Consider the following 20,356-nt stretch of genomic DNA (forward strand, 5'->3'; position numbering starts at 1 on the left):
TTGTTTTATATCTACAGCTGTCTACTGTTGTCTATCTTTATTGACTGTCTCAGAGACTTCTTAAATTCAAAAATGTCCAAAACGGAAGTTACTACCTTTTATCTGAAGACTCACCCTCTCTAAACTTCCCTAATACTGTCAAGGGCACTATCACCCTCCCATTCACCCAGACTCATAACTTTGGTGACATCTACTATAACACTTGTATATGACACAAAGCACACTCACATACTCAATCTATTGCCAATACTTATCTTTTCTACCTTTAGAGCCTCTTTCCAATGTCTCCTCCTCTCTACTCACACAAGTGTCACCCTGGTGCAGGTTCCCATCTCCTCATGTCTGAACTCTATTGCATGAGCCTTCTGTTTGCCTAGCCTCAAGTCTTTCCCCATTTAAATCCATTCTCCACTGGGCTGTGAAATTGATCTTTGTAATTCACAAGTCTGAACGTGTCAATCCCTTCAATAAACTCCAACAATTCCCAATTATTTTCAGGATAACATATGTTTGATTTATAAAACTTTTTACAACCTGGCCCCTTTAAGTCAAGTCAATGAGCATTTATTAAGCACCTACTATGTACCTGGCACTGGGCTAAGCTCTGAGGATACAAATATCCTCAGAATGACAATATCTGCTTTCAAGTAGCTTATAAAGTAATGAGGGAAGACAACACACAGATGAACTCTGCTCAGAAATCAGGCTATTAAAAAAAAGAAGAGATTAGGCTATTGATTAGACCCCAGTTTCCCAGCCAATCATTTCTACCAGACAAATATGTCTTCCAGAAGGTAGGGATCTAAAATCCCCAGGTATTTAAGAAGCTTTCCCTAAAATATGTCATGCTCCACATCTGCCCTGACTTGAAACATTATGGCCACATAACTTAAAAAAAATAAGAATGGGGGCGGCTAGGTGGCGCAGTAGATAAAGTACCAGCCCTGGAGTCAGGAGGACCTGAGTTCAAATCCGACCTCAGACACTTGGCACGTACTAGCGGTGTGACCCTGGGCAAGTCACTTAGCCCTCATTGCCCACAAAGAAAAAAAGGGAAAAAAATTAAATATTATTAAGATTGAAAAAAAAATAAGGAAAGGGAAAGACATTATCACATCTATATTTAAGCATGTAGGCAAAGGAAATTACCTGAATTTCCAGTTTGATGAGATGCATCCTTTTCCTCATTACCCAAAATAACAGCCAGGCCTACAGAGTAAGCAGGGAGGATGCTGCTGCTGAGGTCTACTCTGGTTAAGCTCTCAGGTTCTCTACTTGGGACTCTCCTCGAATGTCCAGGATTGTTCTGCCCAGCTTCATCTCCTCTTTGATCATCTCTCTGGGCCCGCTGCACAATATGAACTATACTCTGCTGGTCCAGGTCACAGTTCTGTAGAAGGAATGCACATAATATGACAGATTTTAAATTTCCAATAAAAGCAAAAAGTCCTACTTGTCCCTAATTCTAGAATTTACTGAGTATTTTGGTCTGTTGTATGTACAGTTTCTACGTACAGTAATGGAACTTAAAGGAAAGTGACAAATGCAAATTACTAAAATTAGGATTACTTGGCCCTGAAATGGGTCATAGCATTTACATATTGAGTGTGTTTGACAAGTGATGTTGGACTAGGGCCAGAGGCTCCAAACTAAAATTTGGGGATAAGTGGAATAGCAAACAACAGTGCAAAAATACTTATTTTTTTTTATAAAGACCATGATTTCCAATGGAAAAGAAAATCTACCACTCAGTATATACAATGAAAAAAAATGTCATTTTCCTACAAACTAATCTTACTCTACAAATAACATTTTGCTCCCATGATTACTAATTAAGTTTAGATTTTGGCAGGTAAGACTATCCTTGATTATCTTTTTTCTCTTAGAGAAGCACAGTAATTCAGATACTCCCATGTATATGGAATAGTGATACACAAATTAAATGTTTTCTCTCAATGGATTTCTCCTGAAACACATATTTTGTTGAAAGGATACAGAAAAGCGCTAAATATAACATTTCACTTTCCTTAAAAACTATTGTCAGTACTTATTTTAAAATTCTAGCACCTTTATATTTTGATATCTATGAATGTGAGAATATTTAATAATTGAATTATATAGTAACCCCCAAAATGAGTTGATGTGCATGCATACACAAACACACACACACACACATACACACACACTGTCACAAGCCAAAATCCAGGTTGAGATTTTCCATAAGAGATGAAAAAGTCATTGAGCTTGGTTTTCTGTCCTGTATCTGCATAGTGAACAGCCTGTTCCATGGAGTGAAATTTTCATAAGCAAAGGAGAATGTTTCTCTGGCCCAAGAGGGGAGCAAATTGGCTAGGCTGTACTCACACATTACCATTTGGAAGAACTACAGGAAAGGGTAGATCATGAAGCAACCATAGCTACAGTGATTATGGTAACATTTGTACTTGGGTGGCCAGGTTTTCTCCGAATTGAAAATCAGTACTGAGAAAAATCTGTCCTTGGATAACACAGTGAATGGCAAGCTTAAAAAAAAATACACATAGACATACACATATAAAATGGCAAGAGATATTAATATATATATGTGTACATACATATATCTATGTATGTACACACATATAGATACATATACATGTGTATATTTATGTATATATACTGCCTTGAAGCAACAAGGGGTCTAAGTAATTCTGCAGAGCCATCTATGAGCTGTGGAATTATGAAGAATAGGAGAAACAGAATATAGCTCTAAGGAATAAGTTGTTGCTCCTGGCAAAGCTTGAAGTAGGTAATGGGATACTCTGGACATATTTCAGTAATGTAGGGTGATATTTGTGGAATATTTTTCCTAAAACACTGTTTTTATGACTCCTGGACCATTAGTTTCTTGATTTGGAGATCCCAGAAGCCAGTTCCCAACCCTTGGAAATACCATTTCACAAGACAGTGAGTGCGCTGGTCCATATGGTAAGCAATTAGAGTTTTAGATTACCTTCAGAACAGATCTAAATGGGTGATAGGATGGGTAAAGGTTTGATATGGTGTGGCCACTTCAAAATCCAGACTTAAGAAAATGGTATCATTAATTCTTAGGTATTGAAAGGAAAGCCTTTTTCAAACTGCCACGAACAAATGCTGAATACCTAGAAACACTCACCAGGGAGTCCTTTCCTGATAGTAAGCTTTTACAACTGAAGAAAAATGAAAAGGAAGAGTTAACAGAGATTAACACTGGACTATGAATGAAGAGCAGTATAGTATAATCACATAGCAAAGGGCATATGTTTCCACTCCACACAAATAGTTTTCTAATTTGCTGACAGGATGTCGAGTGGAAGAAACCACACATTCGTTTATTCATTCATTAAACAAGTATTTATCAAGTGGCTACCATGTGCCAGGCACTGTGCCGGGGATCCAAAGACAAAAAATTAAATTATGCCTGTCTTTATGGAGCTTATGTGTTATTGGGTGAGAAACAAAAAGAAAAAGAAAAAAATAATTAGGGCAGCTGGGTGGTGCAGTAGATAAAATGCTGGTCCTGGATTCAGGAGTACCTGAGTTCAGATCCAGCCTCAGACACTTGACACTTACTAGCTGTGTGACCCTGGGAAAGTCACTCAACCCTCACTGCCCCTCAAAAAAAAAAAAAATAATAAAATAATAAATATACACAAGGCAAGTTCAAAGTAATTTCAGAAGAGGGCAACAGCAACTGGGAGGCACTTTTTAACCTGTTTTGTTGTTGTTATTGTTGTTGTTTTTGGTTTCTTTATATAGGGTTTGGTCAGACATCAAAGATCATCCATTGCAACCTGGGCAGTCCCAGTTATCTTGACTTTTGTCTTGCCACTGGACTTTGATGACTCAAAAAGAAAGAGTGAGGCAGATGACTTCGCATAACTCCTCCTCACTTAAATCCAATTTACATACAAGTCAAGATATGACCCCATGATGTCACTAGTTCTCTTTGAAAACAAAGGATGAACTACTTTTCTCACCAAAGATTATTTTTGTAATTAATAACTTTTACTTTTCACTTTTTTAATATCTTAATCATTGTCCAGCATACCCACCAACACTAACACCAAACTGTCCTGTGTGACAAAGAAAAATTCAAGTAAAACATAACCTAATGGCATCTAATAATATATGCATCACTTCACTCATAATCTACCACCTTCCTTTTGAACAAGTATGGTATATCTCTTTCTCTTTCAGGGAAATCAAGCTCAATTACTGTAATTAATTTGAATTTGGCTTTATGACAAATTTTACAATGGATGGATGGATGGTTATTAGACAAGTAAGACAGCCCCTGTTCTCAAGGAGCTCACATTCTAATAAGGGAGACGACACATATGTAAGTTTCAGCTGCAAATTGGATGGGAATGTGCCATGGTCCTGAGGGTCCTTCTGGCTCAAAAAATAGTGTTCTGAAAAAGCTCTCATAACTCACAACACAATTTCTCCAAAAAATCTCCAAAACAGTAGGGGTTCTTTAATATTATGCCATGATGCTTCTAATTCTAAAATAATAGAAATTCATATAGTTTAATAATCACATGGAAGTAACATCAATATACATAGTTGGAAAACCTGTAAACAATAGGAATGTGAATCTTCCTCCAAATTTTGAAACTTGGAAAATTTGCTATGAGATTTAACAAATGGATGGCTAGGATGAGAGAAAGGCCATCCAAACTTCTTCCAACTATCTAACTATTCTATGTACAATGGACAAGGAGCCTAAATGGCTTTTAAGCAAATTGTTCCATTTCTGCTTTTAATGGTAATTCCAAATCCCTATCACATTTTATTTTTATGTAGGGAAAGACATTTTTTTCAAAATGATTGCAGAACCATTTTGATTATTTTTTCTATCTTGTCCTATCCTTATCCCCATATTTGAAATTATTTCCATGCAAGGCTGTTGTATATTCCATTTTGTACCAAATAGAAATTTGAAAGTATGAAAATCTCTTCTTTTTAATTGAATTTTTTTAATAATATGTACTTCTTAGTGCAGCAATAATTTGGTCAGTAGACAACTGCCAGATGAAAAGAGACTTTCCAATTCAATATTCTAAAAGGGATGTTCATAGTCTTTCAATTTAAAAAAAATAATGTTGAAATTAAAAAGCTTCTTTATATTGGGGAAGGTCATTTAAAGAAATGCCTTTTACAAGAATTTCAATTGCTTAGATTGCTTCATTAAATGACAATCTAGCACACATATTACTTATTGCTTATTCTAAAAAGAATCACTAATAAATAGACAAATTGCAAGCCTGCCAGATTTTTAACTCTCTTTCTCTCTCTCTACATAGAGAGAAATGGAGAGATAGAGATATAAGTGTATATGTATATATGTATGTACATATGTATATATTTCTATATGTATATATTTTTTTCTAGGCCAAAGGAAAAAGCATGCAGTAGTTAATTAGGAATCCCTTTAAGGTGAACTTTTTTTTTTAATGCAAAAACTAAGGAATAATTGCTACTACCAATAAGGTATTTGTTGTTGTTTTTCCTTCATTCTAGAAGAGGACCATTACATCAGAAGGTGATGCCACGGCTTACAGTGAATTGGATTTAAATCAGAGAGGGCTGTGCAAAGTCAGCAGCCTCACTCTATCTTCCAGAGCCATCTGGGTCCAGTGGCAAGATAAACATCGGGAAGACTGGAGTTGGGGAAATCTTGGCCCTGTTAAGCTAAGATCTTTCCTAGGTCTCAATTTGTCTGAAGCAACTCCCATTCATTGATTAAGGCTAAGAAAAAAATGTATTAAAAACAAAATGTGCTTGTAAACATGTAAACCTCAGCACTAAAGAGAAATCCCTTCTTCTCAATACATTGTATCTATGGGACTTCATTTCACTCTCTAGGTATCACACATCAACCCATGTTAAAGTATGAAGAATGAAAAAAAATCTTCAAATATATTCAGGTGATTTAAAAAAAAGATGAGAAGACAGTTAAATGATGGACATTTTTAGTGATTTACAACATGGGTTCATTTCATTTTTTAAAATTACAATTCATTATAATCAGTGCATTTTGCCAATTAATAAGGAATGGGAAGGAAAAAAACAACAACTAGTAAGCATGGAAATAAAAATACAGTTAACTGTCAATTATCCACAGGCTAAATATTCAGTTCTTGCATGCCCTGGGTTTTCCTCTGTTGGCCTCCTACTGCCTATCTTTTAGCCATTTCACTGCTCATTAGCACCTATAGCAGAGGCAGAAAAGGAAGGGAAAGGAGGTGAAATGCAAGTCAATCAACTGTGCCACTTGTTAGCAGCACCAGTAAAAGGCTCCTTGGCAGAGGATAGAGCTTTCCTAAAGAAGTGGCTGGAATTTATTTTATCCATACTATGCTTTCCCCTCCCCCACTAGCATCTCTCACACGTACACACACACAAACCCTACACAATTAACTCGACTCCCATTAAAACTAATTAGAGCAATAATTCACTTTCAATTTTTTACATGAAATTTCAAACACAAGTATTATTCATAACAATAATTTCGTTTAAGCAGCAATGATAAATTTTTTTTAAAGTGTGACTATATCCTCTTTTCTCCATGTAATTCAGTATATTTTCAATGTTATAGATACATACTTCTCAGCATTCAAGAGAGATATATTAACTATCATCCTTATTTAGAAATATGCCTTTGGTTCTAAATTAGTTTCACATTTCAATTCCTTCTCTTCCTAAAAGTTCACCTACCAACGACCTTCATTTAGATACAGGACCAGCCCTAAGCAAATTCTGAATTAGGTAAGGCTTTTCAGTGCCCTACTTCCCTTTCTACTTCCCTCCCTGTGCTTAACATCCCAAGCAGAGGTACTCCACAGAGGCTAGTTCATCCCAGACAGTTTCTGTCTATATCTGTCTCTCCTCTTTCTTCCCCTTTTCTACACTCCCTTCTCCCTCCCCACCCCAATTCTATGTCCTAAGCTATTTAACAATGAAGAAATTGATGTGATAAATTAATTCATACTAAAATGTGAATGAATGAAAATAGTTTAATGTGTTAACTCTCTCAGAAGTAGGGCCATGTTAGAAAAAGGGATGTTTATTAACCTAAAGACATTAATCTCTAATTCTAGATTTTGTTAGTAGATACATAAAGTAGAATACTGGGGAAAGAAAGGAGATCGGTATTCTTTTAAATCATTGTAGTTTTGCAAATGCAAAAAAGCCAGCCCTGATTCTTCCGTTCCATACCAAAACTCATTCCTTTCCTTTTTGATGTTAGATGATTTTATTTACCCCATCTGATTGGTCCATTCCTTTATAGCTGAGGTTCCTGACCTGTTTTTGTGTCATGGACCCCTTTGTCAGTATAATTTGACCTATGGACCCCCTTCTCTGAAAAATACTTTTAAACACAAAAAATAAAATACATAAGATTTACAAAGTAGTATTAGTAATATCACTTTTGCTTGTCCATACTTATAAATGAAAGAAATACTATTTTCAGTTAGAGGATTTAAAAAGACATACATTTTTTCCTCATCCAAGTTCATTGACCTACCTGCAATATATTTTTTTAAAACCCCTATTCTATGCGCCTAGCACACAGTAGGAACTAGATAAATGCTTGTTCTCCACCTTTACAGATTCACCTCCAATACACTATTGTAATAAGGTAACAGCTAAATAAGAAAGCATTTTACATCTATTATATCATGGTAGCTTCACAAAAATCCCATGATACAGGCAGGGAAAGTGTTGTTATTCTTGTTTTAAAGAATCATCCCTTTTAAAGGTCATCTGGCTAGATAAAGCCACAGTGAAAAGATTACTGGACCTGGGATTAGGAAGATCTGAGTTCAAATCTGGTCTCAGACATACTAGCCGTGTGACCCTGGGCAAGTCCCTTAACCTATGACTGCCTCAGTTTCCTCACTTGTAAAATGAAGATAATAATAGTATCTAACTCTTAAGAGTTGTTGTGAGTATAAAATGAAATATTATTTGTAAAGTGCCTTATACTATATAAATTCTAGCTATTATCATTATTACCAATATTATTGCCTATAATAATGAATCTTTTTTAACCTGAGTCAAGACTCAAACCTAGTTCTTTTCCACCACATCACACTGTCTTCTTAAATTCACAGCTTGTTCAAGGTCACAATATATCTCTGACAAATCCAGCAACTGATATGTTCATTTTGGTTCTTCTTTGCTTTGAAAAAAATCTATTAGTCAACACGGGAAAGGATTGATTGCTCGTAAGGAGCTTAGGAGAAGCTTGGGCCATTGACTATTTTAAAACAAACATAAAAAAGGGTGCTCTTGGGAGAAAAAGAACCACTGACTTGGAGATTCAGTCACACACAATACACAAAGCTGGCTACTGTAACTGCCTTAGAGAAAAATAAGCAATAATCTCTCCTGCTGTGTTTTTGGACTCTTCTCCCTAAGAATACCTTTGTTCTCTTCTCTCCACTCTTCCCGAACCCTGGATCCAAACACACACATGCACACATGCAAGCACACACATAACACACACACACACACACACACACACACACACACGCATGCCTGTGAGTACACACATACAGGATTGACTCTGCACCCTTATCATATAGGCAAGTCCTACCAATGGGAGGGCAGCTAGGTAGCACAATGGATAAAGCACCAGCCCTGGATTCAGAAGGACCTGAGTTGAAATCCGGCCTCAGACATTTACTAGCTGTGTGACCCTGGGCAAGTCACTTAACCCCAATTGCCTCACAAAAAAAAAAAAAATTAAATGCTACCAATGGGGAATTATACATTTTACCTAATACTCAAGGCAGCCTGAGCTATTACACATAACCCAGCAGGCAGGGCTGATTTGGCCCCTCTAATAGCAAGGAAGTGACCAGATTACTGCAGGTTTTAATTTTCATGACCTACAGGGAGGTCAGTGAATTGCCTATATTCCTATAAATTCCTTAAACTCTTCCTCCCTAGGCTCAAATCTTTGAAACAAATGTCATGTATTGTTACTCATGGCAATGAGCCTCTTTCATAAGCCTAGTGCCTTGTACTATGGGTAACACTTCTTTCAATATTCATAAATATTCATAGGCTGGCTGTCCTAATGCACACCTGGATCTGTAAGCATATGCCTGCTGGACATGCCCTCTAGCCAGCAGCCTGTACTAAGTCACTGAAAGTCAGGATAATTCAGGCAAGTTCCTAGAGTCTGACATCAAATTGTAGGAAAGGACAATAGCATTGTATATATCATCGTACAGTGCCATTCTCTGGTTTTGTCTGTTGATCCAGACTAATTCCTCTCTGTAATCATTCATCCAGGAGACAGCATGTGTAAATACCAGGGGCTACCAGACCTAGACCCTGGAGAGCCAAAGCTCTTAACAGAAATCAGTGTGTTGGGTAAGGGCCAGATACAGTGTTTTGTATAAAGGAAAGCTGGTTTGTCACAGAAAGAATTTGGGATATGCTGGGCAGCTGACCAGAAACTTGCAAACATAACTGAAGAGTGTTATCCAAAAGTCTGCTAAATCTTCTAAATCCTGGTCTCTGACAAGGACAGACTGATTGATTATGCGACTCCTCCTCTCACACACTCTATGTTCCAGCCACACTGAAATACCAACTGCTCCCTGATCTCACCCTGCTGTCTGCCTCCCACCTCTGAATGGGAGCAGGCTGGGTCTTCCTCCTAAGGAGGGGACTCCCCCCTTCATCCTGTCACCTGGGGCCATCCCTCCCTGACTTCAGGATGCTACCTTCTCCATATCTATTCCAATCCTGTCTGATGTCTCTCCTTCCTCAAATTCTCATCCTTATCCATAGAGCTAATCACATCCTGCTTCACAGTATTATTGTATTTGCTGATGCTGCCTCTGCTCCATTAGACTGTAAGCTATTTGAGGAGAGGGACTGCGTCACTTTACATCTTTGACACCTGGCTTAGGGACTGGCACAGAGTAGGTTCTTAATATTTCTGTGCTGAACTGGGTTAAAATGAGTCAAATCCAACTAGAGTTACCTGTATATACAGTTACCCCTCCCACCTGATGGGGTGGGGGGGTGGGGTTAGAGGCAAGGAGCCCCCACGATTTGGAAAATTCATGTAAAAAATTCTGGCCCTCCCTTCATACCAAAGAAGTCTGATTTTTTTACATTTTTCTCTTTAAGGCATTTACAATACCTTACTGTAAAACTGGGTTAAGTTATTTGGTCATAGGCTCTGTGTCATCTACTGGTCTTCACAGGTCATCTGCAGCTTCCCAGAAACTCTCCAAAATTTCCATTTAATTTCTTATGTCAACCCGTAATATAGTGAAACTACAATGTAGAAAGTCATGATGTGGAAGGAATAACTATATCTACCTTTTAAAATCACTAGATCTCAGGGGCAGCTAGATGGCGCAGTGAATAGAGCACCGGCCCTGGAGTCAGGAGTACCTGAGTTCAATTCCGGCCTCAGACACTTAACACTTACTAGCTGTGTGACCCTGGGCAAGTCACTTAACCCCAACTGCCTCACTAAAAAAAAAAAAAAAAATCACTAGATCTCAGAGCCCAGAAAGAATGGTTTCAGATATCTTACACAAAATTAATTGACAAAAAGGAGTTAGTAGAAAAGATGATAATAAATGGATAAAAAACTATCAAGGCTACCTTAAATCAACTATGCCCCAAAAGGTCCTAGAGTCAAACACTTAACACTTACTAGCTGTGTGACCCTGGGCAAGTCACTTAACCCCAATTGCCTCACCCCCCCCACCCCCGCCAAAAAATAAAAAATACACTGGAGAAGGAAATGGTAAACTGCTCCAATATCTTTGCTAAGAAAACCCCATGGATGGTATAGTCCATGGGGTCAGGAAGAGTCAGACACTACCAAACTCAACAACAGTAACAAAGAGTCTTGCACCCTTATAAAGAGCTCACCAAGTGTTTGCATCTGAGAGGTAAGAACCTCAAACTCTCCAACAACCTTGCTATGGCTCAGTGTATACCAGACTTTGGGGGAGGGGAGAGGAAGGAGAAGAGAGAGAGACATCTGAACCATTGCACCGAAAAAACCTCTTCCTATAAATTAGGCCTTTTGATTTCTCTTGATAACATACCTGGGATACCCCATCACCAGAATCATTTGAAGAATCAGCAGCAGAGGCTATGTTTATTATCATTTTCCTCAATCCCTGATATAGATGGTACTCTATCTGGAATTTGTTTTTGTTTTTTACTTTCTCAGGATCATTTTGGAAAACTGGATGATTATTGGGGAAAGCAGCTAAGAAATCAGAAGCAGGGAGACACTAAATAACTTTTATTTTGGTAATTTATGTCATGAAAGGCCAGATAGTACATTGAGAAAACCAGCATTCAAATCCTGCCTCTGACACTCAATGTGGCATGCAACCAAAAGGAAGAATTAGAGGGAAAAAATTGATATAATTATACTATGTGAAATGTTTGAAATGCTGTGCTTTTACTGTCATTCCCCAGGGGACTGGGGAAAAAAATGAAGCCTCAGGACATGGTAGAAGCAGGCTTTGGGATAGGAACCATTTGTTTTAAAGTAAGAGAAGTCAATGGAAAAGCAGCCCAATTTTCTGACATCTGATGAACCGCATTTCACTGAAGAATGAACTCAAGTTAGAGCAGTTTCCCCATCAAACACATTACATATGATGGGGAACATTTTTTTTTAATTTGGAAGGAAAAAAATAGAACTCTAAGTGGGTAAAATCCCAAATACTGGGGAAGAAATATTATGGTAAATAATAAATAATAATACTGTGCTCTGCAAAAAAATGGTGTACAATCTTATGGCATTTCACTATGTGGCCTGCCTGTCAACCACACCATTAAAAATGTTTAACTCCTTTGGAAAATTATATTTATTAATTTAAGAAAATTCAAGTTGGAAGGTAGCTTAGAAATTGGCTAATAGGAAAAGGGAAAAGGACCCACATGTACGAAAATATTTATAGCTACTCTTTTTGTGATAACAAAGAATTGGAAATTGAGGGGATGCCCATCAATTAGGGAACAGCTGAACAAGTTGTGGTATATGAATGTAATGGAATACTATTGTGCTATAAGAAATAAACAGATGGATTTCAGAAAGACTTACATGAACTAATGCTGAATGAAATGAGCAGAACCAAAAGAACATTGTACATAGTATCAACACCATTTTGTGAGGATCAACTGTGATGGACTTGGCTCTTCTCAGCAATGCAGTGATCTAAGACAATGCCAAAAGACATATGGTGGGGAATTCCACATTCAGAAAAACAACTACGGAGTCTGAATGCAGATTGAAGCATACTATCTTCACTTTTGTTGTTGTTGTTTTTGTTATTGTTCTTTTTTATTTCTTCTTGCATTTTTTCCCTTCTGATTAATGTGAGAATATATTTAACATGATTGTAATGTATTAACCTACATCAAATTGCTTAGTAGCTTTGGGAGGGGGAAGGGAAAGGAGGGTGAGAGAAAAATTTGGAACTCAAAAAATATCTTTACATGTAATTTAGAAAAATTAAAATAAATTATTTTTTTTAAAAAAGAAATTGGCTAATCTAATCGCTTTCTGAAAGCTTTACAGAAAGGGTATCGAGCCACAACATGCTTTGAGCCTTTATTTCTCATCTTCAAGTAAAAATGGAAACCAAGCAAAATGAAGCTCCTCTTTGTGATGAACTCCTATTTAAATAAACAAGGGTATGAATAGCTTCCGAGGCAAAAAGCACTGTGGGAGGTAATGCCACACAAAATGTTAAGGACTAAAAGTAAGGAGCAAGCTAATTTATATGTAAGGTCTGCTACCTCCCATGAATCTTTCCTTATACTATTCCTGTACTTAGTTTAAATATTGACCTGTTAAACAATAAAAACAAGGTGGGGTGGGGAGCAAAAAAACAAAATCCACATTTGCCTTAGGGTGAAAAAGAAATCATTGTGTTTCTAAATCAGAAAGCTCCTATTATTTTATGGATTACCGTTATGGCTTCAGAGCAAGAATTTTATAGTCAATTAAAGAATGTAAGCCAATGAATGGTAATTTGGCCGCTCCTTGTAAAGCCTGAGAATGTCATTCATGCAAATGTAATGCTCAAAAGCAGTGGCTTTATAGAGTCCTTTTAAAGACAAATTCCACAAAGAAGAACTTTGGGCAGAAAAGCCAAGTCAAATGACTGAGTAAACAAATAATGCTTGTTTGCATATTATGGCTGTGTATAAAAATGAAATTTCTCAAGCTGGTAAAAACAAAGAACACATCTTGATCATAGACTTCAAGATGGATGCCTACAGAACATTCTTGAAATCCTTGAACACTTTCTGATTGCATTTAAATTGAGATGGAGAAAGTTCTGAGGCTGCCTTTGCTCTCTATGTAGCTTTATAGTTAAAGCTGAACTCAGTGTTCGAAGAAGATTATTAGGAGGCGGATGCTACATTTGTCACAGTATGTGATTTTACAGCACCGAGGACAGCTTTGATGTGTGGTGATGCTGTCTTCATCATTCTGTCACTGTCTAGGGTAAGCTGTATGTAATGCAGCCATTTCCTTAGGGGTTAGGGGAAGGTGGTTAGGGATGCTTGTCCTCTACATTAACTAGCCCCCCCAAAAGAATTGTTTGCTTTATACAAGTGTCTTCCCCCCCTCTGCCCTGTCACCTGCCCTTTCTCCCCTCTGTCAGTGTGTCCTTGCTGTTTCTAATCTGCAATTTTATTTTAATTGCCTGGGTGACAGTTACTGGCATCTTCTGTGGAATACAAGGGAATGAATGTAGTGACAGCTATTTTCCTCCGATCAAAAGGACATTCCTGCCTGGGTTCTGCCTAGTGGAAGCTGCTGTGTGCTGACATTGGTTAATATGATTGTGTACATTCAAAATTCTTTCTGAGAGCTCGGTAAAGACTCCTAGTTTGGCAGTAGGCTCCGATATCCCTGAGAATAAGCAAAAGGACCAAGGGCATGCTGAGAACAATGAACATGAGAAGAAGGAAGCTCTTTTTTTGTTTCCATTGTTGTTCAGTTCCTGACCTCCATCTCCATATGCCTGAAGACCCTGGAGTGGTTTGCCATCTCCTTCTCCAGCTCACTTGACAGATGACGAAACTGAGGCAAATAGGGTGAAGTAACTTGCCCAGGGGTCACACAGCTAGTAAATATTTGAGGTCAGATTTGAACACAGGAAGATGAGTGCACCTGACTTCAGGCCCAGGGCTCTATCCATTGTGCATTCCAGCTGCCCTTCTTAACGTTACTTAGCCTGAAAAGGGTGACTTTCCATTACTGAACTTCCTCAAGATAAATACAAAAAGAATGTGGAAAATTTGCCAGTATTATTTAGGATTTATATAATAGTCTTTTAAAAAAAATTCTAACAATGACAATGTTGTTCACTTTGAATTCTTAATTAAGCTTCCTGCAGTTTCCCCAACTTAACACTTTGGAAGATTCTGTCTTCTACCTTTTGGGGATTGAAGGAAATTGATGAAATTACTCCAAAGGAATTTTTTGGTTATAAAATCATGGTGAAAAAAAATAAAATAAAATCATGGTCATTGTTAATAATTGCCAACACTCAGGGAAAAATTTCAAAATAGCCTAGCAAGTAAGGAAAAATATGGCCAATGCTTACCATTGTTTTTCTTAACTATTATTAATTAGAGGCAGCTAGGTGGTACAGTGGATAGAGCATCAGCCCAGGAGTCAGGAGAACCTGAGTTCAAATTCAGCCTTAGACACTTGACACTTACTAGCTGTGTGACCCTGGGCAAGTCATTTAACCCCAATTGCATAACCAAAAAAAAAAACCCCCAAAACCAAAAAACCCCAAACAAACAAACAAAAAACCCAAAACAAACCCTGGGGGCAGCTGGGTGGTACAGTGGATAAAGCACTGGCCCTGGATTCAGAAGGACCTGTGTTCAAAATCTGGCCTCAGACACTTGACACTTACTAGCTGTGTGACCCTGGGCAAGTCACTTTAACCCGCATTGCCTCACACGCACAAAAAATTATTATTAATTATCCATGCAACCTTCATCTCCTCTTGGGAATAATAATAGCACCTACCTCCCAGAACTGTTGTGAGGATTAAAGCTGACAATATTTGTAAGAGGCTTTGAAAACCTTTAAGTCTAAAGAAACGCTTGTTGTTGCTACTACTGCTTGAGTGGCATATGATCCAATTTTCTCCCAGTTCTATATTTGAGGAAACTAAGTCTCAGAAAGTTTGAGCCATTTGCCCAAGGTCCACAAGGCATAGGTGACAGAGCTGAGATAGTAGAAAGTCAGGTCCTCTGACTCCAAATGCAGCATTCTTTCTCATTATGCTACAATACCTCTGACAGGGCTGAGAGAAAACAGGCAGTGAACGATGGGACAGCTGAGAAATTGCTGAAATATCTCAGAAAACTATTAGATATTAGGTTACTAGGTTACTAGATTACTAGGCACCTAGGTGTCGCAGTGGATAAAGCACTAGCCCTGGATTCAGGAGGATCTGAGTTCAAATCTGGCCTCACACACTTGACATTTACTAGCTGTGTGACCCTGACCAAGTCACTTAACCCTCATTGTCCCACCAAAAAAAAGAAAAAGTAATTATGTTACTATTATTATTGTTGTTGTTATGATTAATCTTGAAGAACTGCAATGAATATTTTGGTGGGATATTCTTACCGTCAATAACCTCACTTAGAAGCAGTCTTAGTAGCGGCATCTTCATACTTGGAGACCATGAGATTATGCCCTCAAATGAGGTTATTGATAATAAGAAAATACCAATAATAATAATAATAATAATTAACATTTACATGGTGCCTTCTATGTGCACTGGGCTAAACACTTTACGAGGAAGATGCTATTATTATTTTTATGCTCATTTAAAAAATGAGGAAACTGGTAACAAAAAGCTATGTCCAGGGATGACTTAACAATGAAATATGAATATCATGCTGTTGCCTTCTTCTGGAAGCTTCATTAGTTCCTCATTGTCTCTAAGGATAAAATATAAACTCCTTAGTTTGGGATTTTAAGCACTTAATAGTCTAGCTTCTACTTTCTTTGCAGGCTGACTGCACATTCTTGCTCCTCACATACTCTACATTCCAGCACATTTGCTCTCCCATGAATGTTGCTGTTGTTTTTGTTAGACATGTGCAACTCTTCGTGACCCTATGTGGGAATTCCTTGTCAAAGATACTGGAGTGGTTTGCCATTTCCTTCTTCAGCTCATTTTATAGATGAGGAAACTGAGGCAAATAGGGTTAAGTGACTTACCCAGAGTTACACAGCTAGTAAGGGTCTGAGATAGGATCTGAACTCAGGAAGATGAGTCTTACTGACACTCTACCAACTGCACCACCTAGCTGCCCTTCCATGAATAAGAAATTCTTTCTTCTGCCTTTGCAAAGACTTTCTACCTACTAGACCTGGAATGATCTTCCTTCACCCCTTTTCTTCTTGAAAACCCTAACTACCTTCAAGCTTCTGTTCATATGCTACCTCGAGGAGAGGCCCTTTCCCGGTTCCCCCAATTTTTAGTCCTTCCCATGCTCTATAAAAATTTCGGATTTATTTTGTAGAAATTTTTCATTAACATATATTTACATGTTGTCTCTTTTCAGCAGAATGGGAGCTCCTTTGAGGTGAGGAATTGTTTTGGTTTTGTCTGCGTATTTATCTCCAGTGACTAAAATTCTAAGTGAAAACAAAGATGAGGCTCAATCATGCTATTAGGATTTTTGCTTCACCATTTTGGGGGAATGTGCTCTTGTCATGGATTACTTGGATGTCTGCTGGAAAACCTCCATTGCATCAAACTAAAATGTATCTTTTAAAACAAATTAAGGACTAGTATTCTAAGATTTAGGAAACCTGAGCTCGGGGCTCCTGCTTTGCCAATAACTAGCTGGAGTTAAGCAAATCATTTGGTTTCTCCTGGAGTCAGTGTTCTTATTTGCAAAATAAAAGGTCCAAAATAGACCATATCTGAGGATCTTTAAAGCTCTAATAACATTACTCTGTAGGGGATAGAACATTTATTGATATTTTATAGATCTGAATTTAAATGTTTACAGTTTATAAAATAGTTCATTTGTGCCCACTAATTATATCTGTCACCAAGTGAACTGCACAGCCTAGATGCCATGTTCCAAAAGATAGTCATTCCAAAGACCCAATTAGTGAGTTATGAGAGCATACTCTTGTATTGCTATTTTATTTTTTACCTTACCTTCATTTCCAAATATACAAGTACCCCTGTTCTAATAAGCAAACCATTGCTTGCAACAAACATTTACAATGAAAGTAATTTTTTTTCACAAAACCAACAAACCCATCAACTGTGATTGATTATAAAGCATATGCAATATTCCATATTATACCACAGTCTCCCCCACTTCTGCAAACGGGAGAGACAAGTGCATTTTCCCAACTCTCCTCTAGAGCCAAAGCTTGAGCATTATGCTTATACAACAAGCAACTTAAATGTTTTTATTCTACCCATTTTTATTTTAGTAATTGTGTATATTGTTTCCATGGCTAATTTACCTCACTCTGCATCATTTCCCATCTTCCCATGCTTTTTGAATTTTTCATATTCACCATTTTTAAAGTACAGTAAAATTCCATTACATTTATGTAATACAATTTGTTTAGCTATTCCCCAATTGATGGGCATCCACTTTGTTTCCAGATCTTGATAAGCCTACTTTTTAAAAACTCAGTTGTTTTTTCTATTAAAATATAACTTTTGGGGGGCACCTAATTGCACCTAATTGGTGCAGTATATAAAGCCCTGGCCCTGGATTCAGGAGGACCTGAGTTCAAATCCAGCCTCAGACACATGACACTTACTATCTGTGTGACCCTGGGCAAGTCACTTAAACCTCATTGCCCTGCCTCCCCCCAAAGAAAAAAGAACCTCTGGATTAGATGAAGGTCTGAAGTTTTAAAGTACTACAAACATATAGGAATAAAGCAATATTTTTAGTTCAGTAGCCTTCAACCCTTATCAATCACTGCATAATGTAAAACTAACTTTCCTTCATGGCCAAGTAGAAAAGAACTCTCAAACCCACTTTCAGTCTTGTCTTTGCATAATAAGTGAACAGGGTGCATTATGTTGTTCTGGGTTCTGACACTCCAGTGCTTCAGCAATGGTGGAGGTTAGAAGGTATTTTAGGTAACTTTTTAAAAAAATTATTTTAGGAGGAGCTTTTAACTACTTACTTAAAATTTCCCAGAAATAAAACATTTAGCTTGTCTTCTTGATACTCTCAGTCCTCAGAGAACTCAATATAGTTGCTCTCTATCTCATTGCTTTGGGGGGAATGTGGTTTCTATTCTACATAATTTACAAAATATACAAATGAAAGATTTCAACTCACTTAATGCACAAAGAAGTCATCTGGTGCCCAGTGCTTTCTAATAAAACACTTTATCTTGAGATAAAGCTGGTCCTATATACCCATATCTCTTCCTCCCATAATATCATTCATCACCACAGTTTAAGAAGAACAATGGTAAACTTGGGACTATTCAAATGAAGACATACAGGATGGTGAAGGCTCTTGAGCTTATGGTACGAGTGAGCATTGAAAGAACAGGTGGGACAGGAAATCTGTGGTCAAATATTTGAAGGGCTATTAATCTAGAAGAACGATGAGATTTTTTGTTTAGATCTGTTCTGTTCATTATTAGGAAGACTATCAGCATAACTGATCATATCAATAACAAAAGATATATGATTATTTCTATGAATGTAGAAAAAGCTTTTGACAAAAATGCACTCACTCCTATTTCAAATACTAAAAGCATAGGAATGAACGGAACTTTCCTTAAAATGAAAAGTGGTATCTATTTAAAACCATCACCAAGTATTATCTGTAATGGAAATAAGCTAGAAACTTTCCCAATAAGATCAGGGATGAAACAAGGTGCCCATTTTCACTGCTATTATTCAATATTGTACTAGAAGTGCTAGCTATAGCAATAAGAGAAGAAAAAGAAATAGAAGGAATTGGAATTTTTGGTCTGTTTTCTTTTGTAATATGGAAATGTTGTACATGACTGTACATGTTTAATCTATATCTAATTGTTTGCCATCTAAGGAAGAGGATAGGGGAAATAGGGGAAAGAATTTGGAACCCAAATTTTTTTAAATGAAAGTTAAAAAATTTTAGGACAAAAAAGGAAAGGTGTAAACTACCAAGTAAATAAAGAGAAAGTTTTAATTCAAGTATTCCTGAGTTCAGCAAAGTTGCCAACAGTTAACAATGGCACACATATTCACAAGTGGGCGGAAAGAAGTTTATTCTGTGAACTATTAAATAAGGTTAGTTTCTTTGTTGGAATACATTCAGAAGAAATTAGTTTATTTCTGAAGGACGTCACTGGATTTTTCTCCTAGCTTTCTTTTGAAAGTATAGTTATATTGTGGGGAAGATTCCGTGGTCCTTCATTCTCTGGCTTAATGTTTAATTTGTTGTCTTTGAAAGACTTCTTTAATGCCAGTTCCTTTTATTCAGTTTTCCCTTTGTAAGCCTTGATCTTCCATTTCCTTTGTCACATGTCAAGCACTACCCCTGCTAGTTATCACCTTCTATAGTCCTTGTCAAGACACCTGTCATCTCTGTATGCCTTCGGCACTGACATTCTGTCAACCAAACTATCCTTGTCCATTACATGGGCACTTTTGGAAATTCAAGGATATACTGTTTAGGGGTTTTAATAACCTTGCGGATTTACCCCAAAACCCCAAGCGTTTGCATAAGTTCTTTAAAAGGTGACTGAATTACTTCTAGTTTCTTTTATAGATGGACTATCTGTACGTGTTGAAATGTGACACATTCTTCAAAGGCTAAGTCAAACACCATTCATGTTAACAGGGTTATAAGGACCGGTTTTGTATAAGGTGCCTTGTTAGCTATTGGGAGAGATGCAAATATAAGTAAGACTTCCTTCATGGAGCTTAGAATCCAACGGAAGTAATTATACATACACACAGATGAATATAATATGAATTAGTATATAAGTTAGCATGGTGAGAAAAGGGAGCTTTCCTTCATCTATCTTATAGTAGTTCTAGTCCAAACTTTCATCATTTTATTTCTATAGTTTTGTTTTGTGTTTTATTTTATGCGGGGCAATCAGGGTTAAGTGACTTGCCCAGGGTCACACAGCTAATAAGTATCAAGTGTCTGAGGTTGGATTTGAACTCAGGTACTCCTGAATCCAGGGCTGGTGCTTTATCCACCGAGCCACCTTGCTGCCCCCTATTTCTATAGTTCTTATAGATTTATCATATCCTCGTGTATAAAATGAGTTGGAGAAGGA

At 37.3% G+C, this 20,356-nt stretch overlaps 1 protein-coding gene across 2 annotated transcripts in view; it reads right to left on the reverse strand.

Annotated features, from left to right (window-relative positions):
* Positions 1 to 20,356, reverse strand: part of PRKN (parkin RBR E3 ubiquitin protein ligase) — a 1,788,167-nt gene that overhangs the window by 1,175,843 nt on the left and 591,968 nt on the right. For both annotated transcript variants that reach the window (XM_043964490.1, XM_043964489.1), the window contains exon 3: positions 1,150 to 1,390. In XM_043964490.1, coding sequence (XP_043820425.1) covers positions 1,150 to 1,390 — 241 coding nt within the window. The remainder of the gene's footprint in view (positions 1 to 1,149; positions 1,391 to 20,356) is intronic.

The sequence above is a fragment of the Dromiciops gliroides genome, chromosome 4 (assembly GCF_019393635.1).
Source record: "Dromiciops gliroides isolate mDroGli1 chromosome 4, mDroGli1.pri, whole genome shotgun sequence".
NCBI lineage: Eukaryota > Metazoa > Chordata > Mammalia > Microbiotheria > Microbiotheriidae > Dromiciops > Dromiciops gliroides.